Source organism: Leucoraja erinacea, chromosome 14, assembly GCF_028641065.1.
Source record: "Leucoraja erinacea ecotype New England chromosome 14, Leri_hhj_1, whole genome shotgun sequence".
In the NCBI taxonomy this organism is placed as follows: domain Eukaryota; kingdom Metazoa; phylum Chordata; class Chondrichthyes; order Rajiformes; family Rajidae; genus Leucoraja; species Leucoraja erinaceus.
The window spans coordinates 20947030-20970696 of NC_073390.1; the positions used below are offsets into that span (position 1 = coordinate 20947030).

General features: G+C 43.1%; 1 protein-coding gene across 1 annotated transcript in view; it reads left to right on the forward strand.

The window, feature by feature from the left end:
• Positions 1-23085, forward strand: part of LOC129703370 (mediator of RNA polymerase II transcription subunit 12-like protein) — a 453395-nt gene extending 430310 nt beyond the window's left edge. Inside the window, exons 40-45 of the mRNA XM_055645744.1 lie at positions 1519-1605; positions 3790-4007; positions 5096-5249; positions 9469-9549; positions 20937-21018; positions 22239-23085. Coding sequence (XP_055501719.1) covers positions 1519-1605; positions 3790-4007; positions 5096-5249; positions 9469-9549; positions 20937-21018; positions 22239-22291 — 675 coding nt within the window. The 3' untranslated portion in view covers positions 22292-23085. The remainder of the gene's footprint in view (positions 1-1518; positions 1606-3789; positions 4008-5095; positions 5250-9468; positions 9550-20936; positions 21019-22238) is intronic.
• Positions 23086-23667: the final 582 nt, after the last annotated feature.

The window sequence follows — 23667 nt, forward strand, 5'->3', positions numbered from 1 at the left end:
GTAAGGGTGTCAGAGGTTATGGGAAGAAGGAAAGAGAATGGGGTTGAGAGGGAAAAATAGATCAGCCGTGATTGAATGGCGGAGTAGACTTGATGGGCCAAATAGCCTAATTCTGCTGCTATAATTTATGACCTGCTGTTACTCCAGCACTTTGTGTCTATCAAAGCTGCCCATGTTATCCTGATAGCTAATACCCACTAATCCAGGTTTTTAGTGGTTTTGATTGAAGAATAAGATGATGAAGATAATTCAACTGCTAATCCTTAAAATAATGCTGCTAGACCTTTTATTTTGACCTCAATCCACAAGTTAGTCTTGGAGTTAATACCTCTTCTGCAAACTAGTGCTTCTGACAGTGTGGTGCTCAGTCAGTGCTGCATTGGAGTGTCAGCCAGAACTAACTGACTGAAAGTCAAGGGTGCTGATCACATGTGCAGACAGCCTTGGGAGCCAAGAATGCTTAACAAAATATGAGTTTAAAAAGTACACGGCTGCCAATTATCAAGCCCAAAACAAACAATGGCCAGCCTTGAGAGCACACATACACAGATATTTATTTTGCTACTGATGCTAATTTATTAATATCTGCACATCAGGGAACTCAAGCATGAGTGGATCAAACTCCCACGTTTACCCTATTCATACTGGTCCAAAGCTGACCATTTCTGCATATATAATTAGAACATTAGCATCGCACATCACAGGAACAGGCCCTTTGGCCCACAATGCCCATGCCAAACACAATGCCAAGATAAACTAACCAAGATAAATTAAATCCTCTGGATAAAAAAAAACATTCCCTGCAAGTGTAAACTGTAGATGGAATCTAAGGGAGTGTTACTGATTTTATTATAAGGGGAATAGACTTCATACTAGAGGGGTTGTGTAGGAAGGAACTGCAGATGCTGGTTTGGCCTAAGATAGACACTAAATGCTGGTGTAACTTAACAGGTCAGGCATTATCTCTGGAAAAAAGGAATAGGGGATGTTTCGGAAAGAGACATTTCTTCAGGTTGAAACATTTCAACTCTCCTTCCCGTGGATCTCCTGTGATAGCTCCTCTCCAGCTATCACAACCCAGCCTTTGTTGTCATTTCTACCCTTCTGACCCCAAAGAATCATCTATCCCTCCTTACCTAGATCTGCCAGCTCTTACTCTGCGCTGCCACCTCCTATACTGGCCAGCTCCTCTCCACTTTCAGTCCAGAGGAAGGGTCTCTAGTGGAGCTGAGTTCAAGATCAGATAAGCCATATTTTTATTGAATGGGAGACCAGGTGCAAGTCATAAGGTCTTTGGACTTTATTCTAAACTTTAGAGATACAGCATGGAAACAGACCCTTCGGCCCATAATGTCTGTGCTGGACACGATGCCAAGATAAACTAATCTCCTCTGCATGTATGTGATCGACATCCCTCCCTTCCCTGCATATTTATGTGCCTATCTAAAAACCTCTTGAATGCCACTATCGGGTACTCTATGGAAGAAATCTGAAACATTCTGATTTGACTTCTTGCAGGGCCATACAGTTGACCAAAGTGGATCTTACACCCAACAGGTCCGAACTGTCCAGCTCCCGCAGTATCCTGGTATTCAGCAGGCACAGGTAGGCAATTTCAAAATGAGATTTGCTCTCGTCATTGTGCTTGGAATGGTAACATCAATCGATTATTTGTGGATCACCGCTCCCATCTCATCATTGCTCACCTTTTCCTATCTGTTGAAAGCATCAATTGGCTCCAGGGTCCTGTTTACAATCACTTCAGGTACTTAGTCATAGAGAGTAAAAGAACCATACAGCACTGAAACAGGCCCTTCAGCCCAACTTGTCCATGCTGACCACGATGCCCCATCTGCACGTCCCATTTGCCCATGTTCGGCCCTTATCCCCCTAGACCTTTCCTATCCATGTCTCTGTCAAAACCCGGAGAAATCCTACGCAGTCACAGGGAGGACGTGAAACTCCTTACAGATCGCACCCGTAGTCAGGATGGGGTTTCTGGCACTGGAAAGCAGCAGCTCTTCTGCTGTGCCACCATGCCGCCCCTCAGCATTGTAGCGCATCAGTTCCAGACACAAAGCCCAGTGTCCACAATGGGGTAGAGGTGTAGCAAACAGTGCGCCAGATTATGGAGAGTACACTGGTTTATGAGATACTGTATTGTTTTTTCATACCTTTCAGCAAGACCTTTAATTAATAGAAGTGGAAATGTTTCTTAAGTATCAGTGAAGACCATGAGAAAACCAGATTACAGAGCCTGCAAATGTAGCGATAAAGAATAAAGAAAGTCTTACGTTCTATCTGTCACGTTCTATCTCTGTCCCGCCCACTCCCCTGCCCACTCCCCAAAACGTCACCCATTCCTTCTCTGCAGAGATGCTACCTGTCCCACTGAGTTACTCCAGCATTTTGTGTCTACCTTCGATTTAAGCCAGCATCTGCAGTTCTTTCCTACACAATAAAGAATAAGATATGGTTTTAATAATAACATGTCCATGTCCAGATTACACAGTTCCTACTGAGTTCTTTCTTTCTCTGCACGGATTCCACTTCAAACACTCATTAACTCTGTACTTGCATTCAGTTTAGTTTCAAGATAGAGCATAGAAACAGGTCCTTTGGCTCACCGAGTCCACGCCGACCATCAATCAGCCGCGCCCACTAAAGTTCTATATTATCCCACTTTCACATCCACTCCCTGCACGCCGGTGACAATTTACAGAGGCCAGTTAACCTGCAATAACGCACGTCTTTGGGAAACGCACGTCTTTGGGAAATAGACTCAACACACAACCAGCACCCAAAGTCAGGATCAAAAACTGGGTCTCCTGCGCTGTGAGTCTGCAGCACTACCAGCTGCTCCACTGTGCCACCCTGATTGTTTTTCACCCAGTTCCCTTCGAAATAAGCCAATTCCTAGTCCCTCAGAATCAAAAGGTTTGGTTGTTTTAATTCATAGTCCCCAGCTTTGTTTTGTTTTAATTTGTCCTCGGCACATACTTTGCAGACATCTTATGTTACCACACGAGCACCAAACTCTGCATTCAAAGCTTATTTCCATTGATTTACACTTCGGAAGTGGAACAGACCCTCACGGATGCTAAGGCATAGATTTAGAGCACGCATAAAGGATGAAATTCAATCCCAGAGCACTGTGGTTGGACTACAAGCCAAGAAAGAACAATTTTGGACGTGTAGTTAGGATCTGAAAGTGAACTGCCAGGGATCGTAGTGGAGACATATTCAACCACAGTGTTCAAGACAGAACTGGATATGTATCGGAAAGGAAAGAATTTGCAGGAGCATGGGGGGGAAGGCACGTCCCAGATGGATTGCCCTAATGTAGATCCAGTCAAAGTTTATGCCGAGCAAAGCACAAAGTGCTGGAGTTGCTCAGCGGGTCAGGCAGCATCTGCGGAGGGAATAGACGGTAAATATCTCTAAAGTCTACAGTCTAAAGCATGAAAAGTTAAATGAGTAACTCACGAACAAAACGAGACAACTATTGAACCCAGTGGGAGAACTAATGAACCAAATGGGCAATTCATTATGACTGTGAGTCTATAACTGGGAAAGTATTAGGTGGAAAGGAAAGGTAGTTAATTTCCCTAATTGTGAAATTGGTCTAAGATTTATATGGAGTGGGTGACACTGTTCATCCTGACGGACTATTGCAGAGCCAAAATGTTGAGGTGTCACTTTACTCAATGCTGCCTGACCGACGGAGATTTTCCAGCATTTTCCGATTTTGTATGTACATTCATTTGTTATTAATCTTGCCTTGTGCAGGCCCTGCCTCATGGATACACTGCATACAGCACTCAGATGTCTCTGCAGCAGCAGGCTGGTAATAGCATGCTGTCGCCCAGCTACAGTGCCAAGCCATACCAGGCTGCCCTTTCTAACCCAGGGCTGATGGACCGCATCAGGCAAATGCAACAACAGCCCAGTGGCTACATACACCAGCAAGCCTCCCCCTACCCACCGAATCTTCAGGGCACCCAGCGGTAAGTGTAGTTTGTCACTTGGCATTGTTGTACTTTTTCCTTAACACAGCAATTTTATCCCATTATCACAGTTGCAAAGTACTGCAGAAATCAAAACTGCCCAGCAGTTTGCAAACATCAGGGCAGCACAGTGGCGCACCGGTAGAATCACTGCCTAATGTCGCCAGAGACCCGAGTTCAATCCTGACTATAGTGCTTGTCTTTACGGAGTTTGTACATTCTCCCTGTGACCACCTGGGTTTTTTCCAGGTGCTCCTGTTTCCTCCCACATTACAAAGATGTACTGGTTTGAAGGTTAAATGGCTTCTGTAAATTGCCCCTAGTGTGCAGGATAGACCTAGTGCACGCAGTTCGCCGGTCCGTGCTGAGTTTGTGGGCCGAAGGGCTTGTTTCCACGTAGTATCTCTATACTAGGCTAATCATCAAATTTCAACATTATCATCCATATCCATGATGCCCTCAACCTCCCCACCCCTCCCCCCCAAACCGCAGTGACCGGCGTTCATGTACGGCCTCCAGTGGACACAGCATGGTCCCTCTCCAGGGACATGTGAGCACAGACGTAGGTCCAGAGGAGAGGAGTAGGAAGCCGACTCAGGCACAGCCCTCAACTGCCCGCTGTCTGGAGTCTTGAATGGCCATCTTGGCCAGGCCTAGGACCAAACCGATTGGGAAATTCCACCCCCACCATCCGAGCCTTTGTACTGGGTGACCAATGATCAAGAGCGTGGGACTGAAATGCAGTCAGAAACCTGAGGGGTTGCACCTTCAGATACTCAAACAGGGGCTGAAACCCTTAACATTCCATTGATACATGGAACACGGTCTCTTCCACGGCGCAGAAGTGACAAGCGACTGGCGAGTCCGCGAACCAACTTAAATATCTATTACACACCACTGCTCTGTGCAACACTCGCCACCCCAGGTCCCTGGTACATAGAGGGCGATGCTGCCTGATCTACTGAGTTGCTCCAGCATTTTTTGTCTTTCTTCAATGTAAACCAGCATCTGCAGTTCATTCCTACACTACTCCAGTGATGTATTGTGTTGGGTGCATTAATCATATTTGCAATGTTCTCTGAACACAGGCTCACCCATCAACCTCTGCAACAGAGCACTTTGATAGCAGCCGGTCTTGACCATGTGACGTCAAGCCCCCATGCAAACCTTGGCGCAGTACAACTCTCACAAGAACAGATGCGACAAAGGCAGCAACAACTGCGACAGCAACGACTCCTACAGGTGGGATTCGGTATCGCAAACCCCATTTCGGTTTAGGTCTATAATTGGCACATGTACCGAGGTACAGTGAAAAGCTTTGTTTTGCACGCTATCCAATCAGATCAGATATTGCTATAAATACAATCAAGTCAAACTCATGTACAATAGGTCAAGCAATGGGAAAGAAACTTAAACTGCTTCCAATCCATTCACATAAGAAGATTAGTACTGTACTGAGTACAAAAATCAGTCTGAAGATGGGTCCCGACTGGAAAAGTCACCTATCCATGTTCTCCAGAGATGCAGCCTGAATCGCTGAGTTATGCTGGCACTTTGTGTCCTTCTTTGTAAACCAGCACTTGCAGTTCCATGTTTCTGCATCCATACAGTTTTGTACACAGACCTCAAGAGTGCAGAAACACTATATTTTGCACCCTGGTGTTTTTCCCAGTACACTACCTTTAGATTTAGGCTTATTATTATCACGTGTACTGAGGAACAGTGAAAGGCTTTGTTTTCTATGCTTTATCCAAACAGATCAGATATACCCTCTGTCAATACAATCAAGTCAAACTCAAGTACAATGGGTAGAGCAAAGATGAAGATACAGAGTGCAGAATATAATCCTCAATATAGAGACAAGGTCCAATGTCGGTTAGAGGTGAATCGGACAGTACCCTAGCTTATAGAAGGACTGTTCAGAAGTCTGCTAACTTAGGGGAGCACAGGGGTATAATTCTGCATTGTCAAACTTGTACCTTGCAACCCATTTCCTTAGACTTTAGAGATAAAGTGCGGAAACAGACCCTTCAGCCCACCAAGTCTGCGACGACCAGTGATTACCACGTACACTAACATTATGCTACACACGAGGGACAATTTACAACTTTTTGCCAAAGACAATTAACTTACAGGCGTGCATGTCTTTGGGATGTGGGAAGAAACCAGAGCACCCGGAGAAAACCCACACGGACACAGGGAGAACGTACAAACTCTGTGAAGACACCACCCAAAGTCAGGATCAAACCCAGGTCTTTGGCACTGTAAGGCAGCAACTCCACCACTGTGGCACCCTTCCTTTGTTTTAATGGGGAAACAAATCTTTTCATTTGTTGAAAAATCTTAACATACGCTGAAACCTGGAACATTTGTTCTCTACATAATTGGAATAATGACATGGCTCTAGACCCAGGGCTCATTCGTAAAGCTATGCACCAATATGGCATATGACCTTTAAAATATTAAAAACATGATTTCAAATGTATAGAATTTGTAATACCCCCAAAAAATTACAAAATGTTTTAAAAATAAAATGTATTAATTAAATTAGGCGGTCAGACCTTTGAACAGCTTAAGCAACGTCTGGTGAGACAATCACCATAGATACCAGCAAGAAGGAACGAGACGCATACCTGAACTTTCTGTCTACTAAATAGCACGGACCCATCCTCCCCTTTCCTACGTTAGTCTACATAAGACTTAAAATAAAAATCATTTTACATTGAATATTTAAAGATAGCAATCAAAGTGTGTAAAATATGGGATATTTTCCATTTTCATTAGCCTGCTTTCTCCCCTTCAACCTCCAGTTAATATTTTGAAATAGCTATATAGTCATCGAAAATCAAAGTAAATATTGACTTTAATTGCACAGCTGATTTTCCATAAGCTAATCCATCCAGCGAGCATATGGTAACCCGAATGATTTGGCAAGCAGTTTTCCACACAATGGTATCCATTGGGTTTCTATTCATGGCATGCTGCCTTATCATCTATGCCAATTTTAACTTTAACTAGTGAATGTACTGGGCCAGATGGATACAAAAGAAGGTGGTATTGTAAATATTGAAGATTGTTGTCGAAAATTGCAGCAGGATCTTGATCCGTCGGGCAGGTGGGCTGATGGAATTTGATACAGAGAAATGTGAGGCATTGCATTTTGGGAGAGCTAACATGGGCAGAACCGAAACAGTGAACAATAGGGTTTTGGTGAGTGTTGTGGAGCAGCAGGATCTAAGAGGGCAGCTACATAATTCCTTAAAAGTGTGTTATTTTGCACACTGATTGCTATCTTAAAATATTCAATGTAAAGCGATTTTTATATTAAGTCTTATGTAGACTTATGTTGGAAAGGTGAGGATGGGTCAGTGCTATTCAGTAGACAGGGTGGCAGAGGAACTGAAGGAGATTCACATGAGGCAGGAAATGGTGTTGGGTAGACTGATGGGACTGAAGACTGATAAATTCCCAGGGCCTGATAGTCTGCGTCCCAGGATACTTAAGAAAGTGGCTCTAGAAATCGTGGATGCATTGATGATCATTTTCCAATGTTCTATAGATTCAGGATCAGTTCCTGTGGATTGGAGGGTAGCTAACCTTGTCCCACTCTTTAAGAAGGGCGGCAGAGAGAAAACAGGGAATTATAGACCAGTTAGCCTGACATCGGTGGTGGGGAAGATGCTGGAGTCAATAATAAAAGATGAAATAGTGGCACATTTGGATAGCAGTGGCCGGATCAGTCCGAGTCAGCATGGATTTACAAATGGGAAATCATGCTTGACGAATCTTCTGGATTTTTTTGAGGATGTAACCAGGATAATAGCCAAGGGAGAGCCAGTGGATGTAGTATACCTGGACTTTCAGAAAGCATTTGATAAGATCCCACATAGGAGATTAGTGGGCAGGGAGATTTAATAGAAACCTTAGGGGTAACTTTTTCACAAAAAGATTGATGGGTGTAAGGAACGAGCTGCTGGATGAGGTTGTTGAGATCGGTACTATCGCAACGTATAAGAAACATTTAGACAGATACATGGATAGGACAGGTTTAGAGAGATATGGGTCAAATGCAGGCTAGTAGGACTAGTATAGATGGGACATGATGACTGGTGTAGGCAAGTTGGGCCGAAGGGCCAATTACCATGCTGTGAGACTCTATGACAATGAGATTAGGTCTGAGGGGCATTTTAAACCATTCCTCGTTACATCTCACATCTACTGCAGAATCAGGCAGGTGTAAAGTGGGAATCCATCCAAGACTACAGCCTAATCCATTGGCTGGGTTATGTTAACACAGAACACACAACAGTACAGCACAGGAACAAGCCCTTTGGCCCACAGTGTCTCTGCTGGACATGATGCCAAGCTAAACTAATCTCCTCTGCTGCATGTGATCCTGCCATTCCCTGCATATCCATGTGCCTGTCTAAAGGCCCAGTTAATGCCACTGTCACCACCATTCTTGGCAGCACATTACAGACACCTTCCATTCTATGTGTAGGAACAACTTGCCCTGCCCATCTCCTTTAAACTTAATGCTCATACCCTAACTTTGCCCCCCCTCAACTGAGTTAAAGTATTATTATTGTATGTTTCTAGTTTTTAGTCTAATGGAGAAACGATAACTCAATGAGAGTGGAATTACCATGACTGTACACTTTTACTAACTCCAAAGATGTTTATGGGGTGGTGGTGGAGGTAGATATGATTGTGGTATTTAAGAGACTTTTGTTTAGGCACATGGATATGCAGGGAATGGAGGGGTATGGATCACATGCAGACAGGTAAGAGTTGTTCTTGGCATCGTGTATGGGCCAAAGGGCCGTTTCCTGCACTGTACTGTCCAATGTTCTGTGGTTACTGGGGTTCATTTTCCTACTTATTCTGGAATAATATTTGGAAAATAATGTATTCCAATATAAAGAAGTTCTCTTATTTCCTCAAGTGTTGTAAAAACAACTCCTCAGAATTTCTCCTGATGAAATTCAACTTCAGTTCAGTTTTTAGTCCAGTTTCGAATTACAGTGTGGAAACAGGCCCTTCGGCCCACTGAGTCTGCGCCGACCGACGATCACCCATACACTAGTTCTACCCTACACATTAGTGACAATTTACAGAGGCCAACTAACCTACAAACCTGCGCATCTTTGCAATCCCAGGTCTCTGTTGCTGTAAGGTAGCAACACGACCACTGCGCCACTGTGCCGTCCCCCAAACCTTCCAGGCATGAGAAGTGTGAGATCTTATTATTGGCTCTGTGTACTTTCAATATCACCTGTTAATTTATTGTCTGATTTTCACAACAATGAATTATGAAAATGTTTGGGAAAATAACATTAGAAAGTCTGCATGACCCAATGGTTGCACAGGGAATTGGAACTAAGTGGAAAGTACTCTTACAATAACTGATTGTTAATAACTTACAATAACTCTACAATAACTGGTGCTCCCTGATTTATAGATGCAACAGCAACAGCAGCAACAGCAGCAACAGAGTCAGCAGGCACTGGGGATACAGGCGGTTCAGACACAGCAAGCACTGGTAAGCAGCCAATTAAATATTTCTATGTAGAGGTTTCTAATTGTCTGTCCACTGAGTTCTGGCAGAGTCGACCTTTTTGCTGCAGTTTATTTGACGGCACGATAATTGCAAAAAAAACCCTGTTTTAACGGAAAGTTTAAAATTTGTTTTTTTACCTAAACCTCTACCTGCACAAAGTTTTAATGATGAAGATGAGAGATCAGATTCAAAGCTGGAAGCCACTGAGTGAGCTTGTTCCTTTAGACTTCAGAGATGCAGCGTGGAAACAGGCCCTTTAGCCCACCGAGATCGCACCAACCAAGGATCACTAGTACACTAGTTCTATGTTATTGCATTGCATATCCAGGCTCTACACACGAAGGGCAAATTTACAGAAGCCAATTAACTTACAAACCTGTACTTCTTTGGAATGTGAGAGGAAACCGGAGCACCCGGAGGAAACCCACGCGGTCACAGGGAGAATGTATGAACTCCGCACAGACAGCCCCCACAGCCAGGATTGAACCCAGGTCTCTGGAGCTGCAAGGCAGCAACTCTACTGCTGCCACAATGTGCCACTCACTTTTTCTGATTTGATTAGACAGCACGCAAACAAAAGCTTTTCATCATATCTCGGTGCATGTGATAATAAACCTGAACGATCCTCTTTTCCCCCAAAAAACTGAATAACACAATATATAAGAAGAACCCAATTATATATGGTACAATAAGAATTTGGAAACAAATAAAATTATCTTTAAAATTAAGAAATCTATCACTGTTAATGCCAATTGCGAATAACCCTTTATTTAAACCATCTCTTATTGATAAGACATATAACCAATGGGAAAGTCTCGGAATTAGAAGGATCAGGGATATGTACGAAACAGGAAACCTACTATCATTCCAACAACTACAATTAAAATTTAAATTGAAAAACAACCAATATTTTAAATATCTTCAGATTTGCGACTTTGTGAAAAAATATATACAAGGATATCAAAAAGTAACTCCTGACTTATTGGAAGAAGCAATGAATATTGAAGCTGACTCACAAAAATTAATATCCTATTTATATAATAGTATTCTAAATATAGACCTACCATCGACAGAGGTACTTAGAGAAGAGTGGGAACGGGAATTAATGATAAAAATTACGAAGGTTAAATGGGAAAAATACCTGATATATATTCACAAATGTTCAATTAATGTAAGACATAATCTAATACAATTTAAAATTGTACATAGATTATATTATTCAAAAACAAGATTGAACAAATTTTATCCAAATATATCCGCCACTTGTGATAAATGTCTAGCCCAAAAGGCAACTATAACACACTCCTTAGTTTCCTGCATAAAACTTTATAGATTTTGGAATGATATTTTTGAAATACTTACAAAATTATTCAAGACAAGAATGGAACCTAATACTGAAATGATTATATTTGGTGTAATGGAAGATGGGAATAAATTGAACACATCTCAAAATCTATTCCTTAATTATGGTTTAATAATAGCAAAAAAATTAATACTTAAATTTTGGAAGGGTACATCAATACCAACGCTTAAACATGTGAATTGCAAGAATGTTGGTGACTGGTACTCTAGAGGCAATGCGATTCCTCCTAATGGATAAATCAGACCAATTCATAACGAGTTGGTCTCCATTCGTCGTTTTTTTGGAATCATATGGTGCAACACAATTGTAAAAAATAACTGTTTCAGGACTGGACGAGGGTTGGTCAAGACTATAAATAATGATCTCCTTTTCTTTTCACTATTTTCTCTCTCAACTTTCTTCATTTACTTGTTTTCTTTCTTCACACACTATATATTTCACATTTTTCTATCCTTTACTATCTAACCTCTTTTTCTTATTCTCATCTTTTTTCAATGTAACAAAAAAAAAAGAAGTTGTACATAAAATGTATTATGAAAATATATATTAGGCACTTTGGTGCCATATGACTGTGCTTACTTCTAATAAAATAAAATATTAAAAAAAAAAAAAAAAAAAAAAATTAAAAAAAAAAAAAAATAAACCTGAACCTGGTGACTACATTATGTATCATGTACAATGTGCATTGTTCATTGGTTCATAAGGGATAGGAGCACATAGGCCATTTGGCCCATCAAATCTACTCCGCAATTCAATCATAGTTGAGCTATCTTTCCCTCTCAACCCCGTAACCCCTGATACCCGTACTAATCACAAATCTATCAATCTCTGCCTTAATAATATTAATTGACTTGGCCTCCACGGCCTTTGTGGCAATAAATTCCACAGATTCACCGCCCTCTGACTAAAGAAATCCCTTCTCATCTCCTTCCTAAAGGAGCATCCTTTTATTCAGAAGCTTTGGCCTCTGGCCCTTGACTCTCCCACTAGTGGAAACATCCTCTCCACATTCACTCTATCCAGGCACTTCACTATTTCAACAAGGTTCCTCTTAATCCTTCTGAACTCCAGCAAGTACAGTCCCAGTGCCATAAAAAGTTCATCATAAGTTAACCCGCACATTCCTGGGATCAATCTCGAAAACCTCCTCTGGACCCTCACTAGTACCACCACATTCTTCCTAAGATAGACACAAAATGAGGGAGTAACTCAGCGGAACAGGCAGCATCTCTGCAGAGAAGGAATGGGTGACGTTTCGGGTCGAGACCCTTGTTCAGATTGATGTCAGGGGAGTGGGCGGGACAGAGATAGAATGTAGTTGGAGACAGTTAGACTGGTGGGAGAACTGGGAAGGTGGAGGGGATGGAGAGAGAGGGAAAGCCAGGGCTATCTGAAGTTGGAGAAGTCAATGTTCATACCGCTGGGTATAAGCTACCCAAGCTAAATTTGAGGTGCTGTTCCTCCAATTTGCGCTGGGCCTCACTCTGACAATGGAGGAGACCCAGGACAGAAAGTTCTGTTTGGGAATAGGAGGGGGAGTTAAAGTACTGAGCAACCGGGAGATCAGGTAGGTTAAGGTGGACAGAGCGGAGATGTTCAGCGAAACGATCGCCGAGCCTGCGCTTGGTCTCGCCGATGTACAGGAGTTGACACCTGGAACAGCAGATATAGTAGATGAGGTTGGAGGAGGCGCAAGTGAACCTCTGCCTCACCTGAAAAGACTGTCAGGGTCCTTGGATGGAATCGAGGGGGGAGATAAAGGGACAGGTGTTGTATCTCCTGCAGCTGACCAGGGAGTTGCAGTGGGAATGGCCTCTGCGGAAAGCAGAAAGGGGTGGAGATGGGAAGATGTGGCCAGTAGTGGGATCCAGTTGGAGGTGGCAAAAGTGTTGGAGGATTATATGTTGCATGCGATGGCTGATGGGGTGGAAGGTGAGGACAAGGGGGACTCTGTCCTTGTTACGAATGAGGGGAGGGGGAGCAAGTGCGGAGCTGCTGGATATGGAGCCCATGCCATATCTATTATAGATGAGACCTAGTGAGAGCCTCATCTATAATAGAAGAGGGAATGAGGTTTCCTACACATCCTTCCTAAGATATTGGGCCAAAATTTGCATACAATACTCCAAATGCGGCCTCACCAATGATTTATAAAGATTCAGCATTATATCTCCGTTTTTATATTCTAGTCCTCTCAAAATAAATGCTAGCATTGCATTTGCCTTCCTTACTACCAATTCGACTAGCAAATTAACTTTTTGAGAATTCCTGCACCAACACTCCGAAGTCCCCTTCCATCTCCGATTTCTGAACTCTCTTCCCCTTTAGAAAATTGACTATACCTTTATTCCTGCTATCAACTACCATGACTACACACTTTGCCACGCTGTATCCCATCTGCCATCTGCTGTATCCCTTCTCTGCCCACACTCTCAACCTGTCGAAGACCTTCTGCAGTGTTCCTGCTTTCTCTACACTACCTGCTCCTCCACCTATCTTCGTATCTTCTGCAAACTTGGCCACAAAACCTTCAATCCCCTTATCCAAATCATTGTAGCTGCAAGTCCCAGCTACTCAAAAACAGCACCTGGTAAAGCCATGACCTTGATCATTGGAAGGAGGAAGGCAGAAGATGTATGGGACACCACCACCAAAGAGTTCCACCTCATCACTTACCTGACCGACTTGAAATATATCCTCTTTCCTTGATCGTTGTTAGATCCAAGATTTGGATCACTCGAAGCTCAAGACATTGACTCACAAACACCTCCTCAAAGGAAGTGTGAGGTGGGCAATTAATATTGGCCTTGACAGGAATGTGTATATCACCAAAATTAATAAATAGATAAAAATTTAGGGGTATACATTCGTCATAGACCATGGAAATAGGCCCTTTGGCCTAACTTGTCCAAGCTGACGAAAAAACCCCATCTAAGCTAGTCCCATTTGCCTGTATTTGGCCCACATCCCTCCACACTTTTCTTATCCATGTACTTGTCCCAGTGTCTTTTAAATGTTACAGTACGTGCGTCAACTATTTCCTTTCATCAGTTCATTCTATATACTCACCACCCTCTGAGTAAAAACATTGCCCTTTGGGCTCGTATTAAATCTTGCCCCTTCATGCCTTAAACATGGCTCCTCTTGTTTTTTTCCACTACTTTTGGTAAAAGACTCTGTGCATTCACTGCATTTTTCCCCCTCATGATTTTATGCACCTTTACGTACACATATTCATCCACATGACAATCTGAAATTTTACCCGAGTTTAGTTTAGTTCATTATTATCATGTGTACATCGAGGTACAGTGTAAAGCTTCTTTCTTGCATGCTATCCAGTCAGCGAAAAAATTATACATGATTACAATCAAGCCATCCACAGTGTACAGATACAGGATTAAGAGAATGATGTTCAGTGCAGTAAAATCCAACTTAAGATAGTTTGCACAGGTAGATGGAAGGTCAGGACCACTCTCTAGTTGGTGATAGGATGGTTCAGTTGCCTGATAACGACTGGGAAGAAACTACCTGAATCTGGAGCTATGTGTTTACAAACTTCTGTGTCTCTTGTCTGATGGGAGAGGGGAGAAGAGGGAGTGGCTGAGGCGAGACTGGTCCTTGATTATGCTGGTGGCCTTGCCGAGGCAGCGTGAAGTGTAGATGGGGTCATTGGAAGGAAGGTTCGTTTGGGCAGCGTCCACAACACTGCAATATCTTGTGGTCTTGGATGGAGCTGCTCCCAAACCATGCTGTGATGCATCCTGATGAAATGCTTTCCAATACACATCTGTAGAAGTTGATGAGGGTTGTTGGAGACATGCCAAACTTCCGAAGCCTTCTAAAGAAGTAAAGGTTTTAGTAATGGCTGGAGTTATGAAGAAAAAGCAAAGAAGTGGGTTAGGTTGGTGCTTGGGGCCGAGTAGTCTCTTCTGGCAAGGACCATGTTATAATCCTTGGAAAACTATTACGAGTAATTACACTGAAGGTCCAATGGAGTTTCATTTATTAAAACTATGATATCTAGGCTCTTCCTCACTTTGCGAGCGCCTACATTCTTCAACATTCAATATTTTCTACATTGGAAAATGCCAAGTTTCCTAGTGAGAGCCTTGAACTGGCCGCATTGAATGTTCAGGCAGAACAGAATATGGAGACTTCTAAGTTATGACGCTTTCAATTCATCCTGGTAAGAGTGACTTTAGACTTTACTTTAGACTTAGTGATACAGCGTGGAAACATTTCCTTCAGCCCACCAACTCCACACCAACCAGTGATCATCTCGCATACTAGCACTATCCTACACAAAATTTATAATTTTACAGAAGCCAATTAACCTCCAATCCTGCATGTCTTTGGACTGTGGGGGAAACCGGAGCACCCGGAGAAAACCCACACGGTCACAGGGAGAGCATACAAACCCCTTGCAGACAGCACCTGTAGTCAGGATCAAATGTGGGTCTCTGGTGCTGTGTGGCAGCAACTCTTCCACTGTGCCATTGTGCTGCCCAATGTTACTAAATGTTACTAAACCAGCCTCGTGTGTCAAGCACTTTGCTCGTTGTCGGTAAACCTAATAAAAATAAGGTTGGTACCATGCTGTAGACAATTTAATTTCACTTCACCTAGATATTAGTGACATTGAAATCACTGGATATTTTGGGTTAATTTCTCATTCCTTTCCATCTGAGGTTATGTTTAGTTGCCAGATTATGGGAAGGGATAAGGGATGGAACATTTTTTTGTGGGAAAACAATCTTACAATCAAAACTTCATCCAAAAGCCAATTGCAAAAATTACATTTTGTTTTGCGAACTACATTAAAGCCAGATGCTTTTTACAAAAAACCAAGCTGTTCACACTTTCCTTTTCCAGGCCAAACATTTCACACTGCAGAAATCAGTAAGTTAAACACATGTCCTCCACTTCCACCCTCCCTAACCACTGCTTACCGACACATTCAGTATCTATAGGGAGGTTGTGGCTTAGATGGCAATTCAAACAGTCTTGCAGGTCATTGTAAAAAGCAGACACAAAGTTCTGGAGTACGTCAGCAGGTCAAGCAGCATCTCTGGAGAATATTTGATAAGCGGTATTTTGAGTCTTTAGTTTAGTTTAGCTTCGAGATACTGGGTGGCAATAGGCCCTTCAGCCCACAGAGTCTGCGCTCACCCATTCACTAGCTGGATGAGAGATGGGATGGGGCAAAAGTCCTGACCTGCTGAGTTACTCCAGAAATTTCTGTCTTTTCTGGCAAATGGAAGGTGGAGTAACTTAGCAGGCAGCATCGCAGGCAGCATCGCTGGAGAACATGGATATGTGACGTTTTGGGTCAGGATCCTTCTTCAGACATTGTAGAGGGGGTGGGAGAAGAAGCTGCCTGACCTGCTGAGTTACTCAGCACTTTGTATCCTACAGTGTATCGACCAGCATCTGTAGTTCTTTGTTTCTACAAGTGAAAGGTGGATTCATGTGAAGAGGTGTTTGTAGGGCAGTTGGTTGGACAATGGCCAGGGAGGGAAAGACAAGAGGTAGTGTGAGATTAGAAGGTAAGGAGAGAAGAAGCAAAATGTTTCAAACAAGGGGAAGGAATATAGATGGATGTGTATTGGAGGGGGAAGGGGAAAGGGAGAAATTTGTTGCATCCATGTAGGGCACAGGGAATAGAGGGGGTAAAAAAAAGGGGGGAGTGCTGGGAGATGTTTATAGGTAGTTACCAAAAATTGGAGAATTCAACATTCATACCCTTTGGTTGTAAACTACCCATGTATCTATCTCAATGATTTTTAAACGTTGCGATAGTACCTGCCTCAACTACCTCTTCTGGCAACTTATTCAATACGCCCACCACCCTTTGTGTAAAAACGTTACTCCTTAGGTTCCTATTAAATTAAAGAGGAAGAGATTGTGTGGGTTTTCCCTGGGTGCTCTGGTTTCCTCCCATATTCCAAAGACATACAGGTTAGTTGGTTAATTGGCTTTGGCAAACATTGTAACTTGTTGCTAGTGTGTACAATGGTGCTAGTGTACAGTGTAAGAGGATCTCTGGTCGGCGCAGACTTGGTGGGCTGAAGGGCCTGTTTCCGCGCTGCATTCTCTAAACCTCTATAAGATCACCTACACCCAGCAGTACAATCTGACAGGGTTGTATCAGATATCATGAGGTAGAAAGTCCCTTTGAGTGTTACCAGTAAACTGTGAATCACTTACTAGGCTTGTTTCTGTGCTGTATGACACAACAGTTTGCCTCTCTCTTTATGTGACTGTATAAAATTTGTCTGATATAATGCAAAACTCTTTGGGAATGACTTGGCTTGTTAAACTTGGTGTACGAATGCCTGTGGTTGATCTTGATCTTAATCATTAAGGAAAATATCAGCATTCAATTCTGTCTGACAAACATTCGCCAAAAATGATTGAATTAGATTTATCGTTGCAAAAGGAGAGAAATCTGGAAATTTGTAGCATGTGGTGAACCGCGGAGAGTGGCGATGGGATGTTTATTGTTCCGAATAAATGACTTGGATGGGAATAAAAGTGTTGTAATTAGTGTGTTTGCAGACAACACAAAAATGAATAGAGTTGTAATTAGCGAGGAAGGCCATTTAAAGGCACAGTGGGACATAGATCAGCGGGCGGGTTGGTCGATTAATCTGGACACATTCGGGGGCAGCACAGTGGAGCAGCGGTAGAGCTGCTGCCTTGCAGCACCAGAGACCCAGGTTCGATCCTGACCACAGGTCCTGTCTGTATGAAATTTGCACTTTCTCCCTTTGACTGTGTGGGTTTTCTCCGGATGCTCCGGTTTCCTCCCACATTCCAAAGACGTATGTGTTTGTCGGATATTTGGCTTCAGTAAAAAAATTGTTGTTTACCCTTAATGTGTAGGATAGTGCGAGTGTACAGGGTGATCGCTGGTCAACATGGTTTCTGTGGCTCGAAGGGCCTGTTTCTGTGCTGTATCTCTAAAGTCTAAAGACTAAATCTAAAGTTTGAGGTAATGCACTTTGGGAGGTCAAATTCTAGAGAGAGCTAAATTATGGAGTACGTAGCAGGGACCTTAGAATCGGTGTGACTTTGGGATGTAAGGTGATAACTCCTTGGCAGTGGCAACACTGGTCGGAGAGGCCAAATTATGTATTTGCTTTCCTAGCCCGGGCCTCTCGTTTATCCTATCATTGTAAGAAATGAGACATCATATTGAAGCTGTATGAAACACTGGTCATACTTCACTTAGAGTATTGTGTACAGTATTGCACTGCATTGTGTTTGTCTGAGAGCGAACCAAGACACATTCCTATCAACTTGTTGACATGGCAATAAATTTCTTGAATCTTGAATCTTGAATCTTGAACAGTTCTGGTCCCAACAGTACAGGAACGATGTGTTAGCAATACAAAGAATGCAGAAAAGATTCACCAGGAAATTAGGTCGAAACAAGGAACTGCATATGCTGGTTTACACAAAGGGCACAAAGTTCTGGAGTAACTCAGCGTAACTAAAGTCCGATTAATGATAACCCGAGGCTCTTCAAAGAGTTAGATAATAGCTCAGGACCGCGCTCTAGTTGTTGGGAGGATGGTTCAGTTACCTGATGACAGCTGAGAAGAAACTGTCCCTGAATCTGGAGGTGTGCGTTTTCACACTTCTGTACCTCTTGCCTGATGGGAGAGGGAGAAGAGGGAATGGCCGGGGTGAGACTGGTTCTTGATTATGCTGGTGGCCTTGTCGAGGCAGCATGAATTGTAGATGGAGTCAATGAGAGGGAGGAGTCTAGAACTAGAGGGCTCAAGTTTAAGGTGAGGGAGAAGATTTTCAAAAAGGCTTTTGGCACTTCATCAGTCAGAGTATTGAGCATAGAAGTTGGGAGGTCATGTTGCAGTTGTATAAGAGATTGGCGAGACCACATGTAGAATATTGTGTTCAGTTCTGGGCACCATGTTATAGGAAAGATATAGTCAAGCTTGAAAGGGTTCAGAAAATATTTACGAGGATGTTGCCAGGACTAGAGGATGTGAGCTATAGGGAGAGGTTGAGTAGGCTGGGTCTCTATTCCATGGAGCACAGGAGGATGAGGGGGGATCTTATAGAGGTGTACAAAATCATGAAAGGAATAGATTGGGTAGAGTCTCTTGCCCAGAGTAGGGAAATCAAGGACCAGAGGGCATAGGTTCAAGGTGAAGGGGAAAGATTTAATAGGAATCTGAGGGGTAACATTTTCACATCAAGGATGGTGGGTGTATGGAACAAGCCACCAGAGGTAGTTGAGGCTGGGACTATCCCATCATTTAAGAAACAGTTAGACAGGTACATGGATAGGACAGGTTTGGAGGGATATGGACCAAGCACAGGCAAATGGGACTAGTGTGGCTGGGACATTGTTGGCCGGTGTAGGCAAGTTGGGCCAAAGGGTCTGTTGCCACACTGTATCACTCTATGACTCTATCTGACTGATGGGATGTTCAAACAGAGAGTGGTGAATATCTGTTACCAGTTTCCAAACGAGATGGTGGAAGCAGATACAAATATAAAGTTCCAAAGGCATTGGGTTGGAAGGGCATCGAGGAATATGGGCCTGATACAGGCAAATGGGATTAGTGTAGTTAGGAACCAGAACCAGCATGGACCACTATGTGCAGCTTTATGGTTATGGTGGGACTAACGTAGGTGAGACATCTTGGTTGACATGGGCAAGTTGTGCCAAAGGGCCTGTTTCCGTGCCATATGACCCCATGAATCGGTAAAATCCACTGTGCTACTTTATGATTACTTTACCATGTTGTAAAGAGATGCTGCTTGATCCGCTGAGCTACTCCAGAACTTTGTGTCCTTTTCTGTAAACCAGCATCTGCAGTTTCTTTTTTCTACATCTGACAAAGAATTCTTAGGAAGTAAAATAGTGCCATTGTGGTTTGTCCTCTCTGATGAATGAACTCTTTTTACGTTTTCTCATTTAAAGGCGTAACCTTGCATCCAGAAATGATAACAGTGCAGGTGTTTGAACTAAGAATCAGATTAAAAATATTAATTATTTAGAGTCATAGACTCACACAGTGTGGAAACAGGTCCTTCAGCCTAACTTGCCCACACCAACCAACATGCCCCATCTGCACTAGTTGCACTTGCCTGCATTTGCCCCATATCCCTCTGAACCTGTCCTATCCATGTACCTGTATAAAGGGCCTGTCCCACTCTCACGACCTAATTCACGACCTCTGCCCAGTTTGCCCGTGACTCTTACTCACAGAATGGTCGTAGGAGGTCATAGGTAGGTCGTAGGTAGGTCATGATGCTAGTCGTAGGTACTTGTGGCATCAAGTTGGTCGGGACGTTTTTCTAGCCTGATCGTGAATTAGGTCGTGAAAGTGGGACAGACCCTTCATTGCTTCTTAAACGTTACGATAATGCCTGTCTCAACTACCTCCTCTGGCACCGTTCCATACACCCTGACTACGGGTGCTGTCTGTACGGAGTTTGGAAGTACTCCCCGTGACCACGTGGGTTTTCTCTGAGATCATCGGTTTCCTCCCACACTCCAAAGACATACAGGTTTGTAGGTTAATTGGCCTGCTATAAGTGTAAATTGTCCCCAGAGCTTGTAGGATGGTGTTAATGTGTGGGGATCATTGGTTGGCATGGACTTGGTGGGCCGAAGGGCCTATTTCCGCACTGTATCTCTAAATTAAACAAAACTAATCCCACCACCCTTTGCGTGAAAAAGTCTCCTCTCAGATTCCCATAAAATCTTTCCTCTTTCACCTTAAACTTATGCCCTCTGGTTCTCGATTCCCCCACTCTGGGCAAGAGGTTCTGTGCGTCCAATCAATCTATTCCTCTCATGATTTTATACACCTCAATAAGATCACCCCTCATCCTCCTGCGCTCCAGGAATAGAGTCCTAGCCTACTCAACTTCTGCCTATAGCTCAGACACTCGAGTCCTGGCAACATCTATGTAAATGTTCTCTGCTGCCTTTCCGACTGAATAAATTGTTTCTTTATCCTCCAAGTTTTCTAGGCAGGGTATGCAACAGACTCAGCAGCAGCAGCAAACAGCAGCGCTGGTCAGACAGCTACAGAAACAACTCTCCAGTAAGTACGAATGCACTCTGTATCTTCACCTTTGCTCTACCTATTGCACTTGTGAGTTTGACTTGATTGTATTTATGTGTAGTACAAGTCCACCACCGATTTTTCAGCACCCTTGCATCCAGAGCCTTGCTGTATTACCCGTTTTGCCGTACCAACAGAGGTCACGGCATCAAAGGTGGTCGGGATACCGGCCCGCAAAGTCGTCCTCGGAAGTCGGCTACGGGAATGGATCTACCGACTCTGGCTGGGCCGGAGTTCCAGAGCCCTGGCCGCAGTGGGCAAATTCATCCCGCCGATCGGCGTGGAGGTCCCGATGAGGCAGTGATCGGCCACCTCATGATTTCAAGTGTTCTCTCGTAATTTTGGCTGGATTCGAGGACCATCAGTTGCCGGAAAATCGGTGGTGAACCTGTATTACCTGATTGATTTGGATAGCATGCAAAGCAAAGCTTTTCACCTCGGTACCCGTGACAATAATAAGCCTAAACCTTTTCATACATGGTTTTAAATTCTTGATGACTTTGCTCAGTAGGGACAAGCAGGTGGAGCTGCTGCTAAACAGCGCTAGAGGTCCCGGTTCCTAGGATTAGATCTATATTTCCAGATAATGAATCCAGACCTTGTTTGGATGTATGAAAATCCCAAATTTATAAGCCATCAAGTCAAATGTATTGTTATATGCACAAATACAGTATGGTGCTGGTACAATGAAAATCCTGCACACAGCAGCACCCCAGGTACATAGACTGAGGCAGCACACTAAAATATAAATAATACATAGATTACACACGCATTCTGCAAGACAGTGAAAAGAAAGAATACTGTGCAAAAACAAGGGCTGGTCGTGCTGCTGCCTCACAGCACAGGAAACCCGGATTCATCCTGACCTCGAGTGTTCTCTGTGTGGAGTTTGTACGTTCTCCCTGTGACCGCATGTTTTCTCAGGGTTGGTTTGTAGGTTAATTGGCCTTGGTAAAAATGTAAAAATGTAAATTGTCCCTAGTGTGTAGGATAGTGCTAGTGTATGGGACAATCGTTGGCCGGTATTGACTCGGTGGGCCGAAGGGCCTGTTTCCATGCTGTATCTAAAATTTAAAGTCTAAATCCCATCCCTCTAACGTCAATGTCACGTGCAAAGCTTTCAATGGCTTGAGAGTTTAGCTAAATTCCAAGTGTGCTTCACTGACTGTGATTCTTATGAAAACTTTGTTCTCTGCCAGGTAATCAGCCGCAGCAGCCATCAAACCCATACAGCCACCCTCCTCATTACTGAACCTTGGAAAGAAGCACAGAACAGTCTGGGGGAAAATACTGGTGATTAGTGCACGCAACCAACCTCCGTCGGGGTTGATACGCTGGACTTCGCTGTCGAATGCTCCTCGTGATTTTATCTTTTTATTCTCATTTTTACTTTAGTTTTCCTTAAATTTTATTTTTGACATTTACCCCTGTGACGTAGCTGCTGTGAATAAATAATGTAAAGTGAGAGTAGATTATTTTATTTAAAGGGAAATTGAAGTTTTACAATGCAAAGTGTTTCTTGGATCTTGTAGGTCCTGTAGAAAGCTGCTGTTTTTTTTTGTTGCTAAAAGTCAATTTTGGTGCTTTTAGCAGATCAACATTAAGAGAAAAGATCTAGATATAAATGGAATTTATTTATTTGTTAGCAAAGACTCCCTTCTGATGCACTGGACCAAAATAATGGTTTATATGAATGAATTTGACAGTAACGAGGTAAGTCTACCTGCAGAACTATGACCACAGATGACTTGGTCTTACCAGTGGTCTGAGCCTCTTAAGGACATGGCAAAATTGTTTGTTTAAATTGTTCATTTTGCCTAGATTTGTGATTTTACACAAGCACTTTTTAAGAGGAAAAAAAGTTTGTTAAGATAATAAAGCTATTTTTTCCTCTATAGATTAATAATATTATTGTACAGCATCTCGGAACAGCTCTGTTGTGCGTGGCTGAGTTTGGTATTTCTATGTCACATTCTGGTCAAGAGGAAACAATGAAGGATAAAGAAACTGGTTGCAATTTGAAATCTAATAAAGCAACAACTAACATTGGAGAAAACGGGTTGGTGTTTTGTGCTTGGTATATTCGTCCAGTACTGGTTTGTTACAATCCACGGCTCAAAGGAAAAATCCGCTATCGTACATCTGCCTCTGGCACGGTGACACAGCGGTAGAGTTGCTGCCTTGCAGCACCAGAGATCCAGTATTCACCCTGGCTGTGGGTACCGTCAGTACGGAGTTTGTACGTTCTCCCTGTAACCATGTGCTTTTTTATCTCCGGGAAGCTCTGGTTTCCTCCCACACAACAAAGACGTACAGGTTTGTGGGCTAATTGGCTTGGAATAAATGTAAATTGTCACAAATTAGTGTGTGTAGGATAGTGTCAGTGTGTGGTGAGCACTGGTCGGCACTGACTCGGTGGCCCGACCAGCACAGTTTCAGTGCAGTATCTCTAAACTAAACTAAACTAAGAAGATGCGTCCTGATCTGCTGAGTTATTCCAGCATCTTATGTCTTTTTTTTTACCCTGAAACCTGGATGTTTTGGAATATCAGAAGGCTGTAGGTCACCATGGACTGTAGTTTGGCATTCCGACAGTATCCTTATAATACCATAAGACACCAGAATATA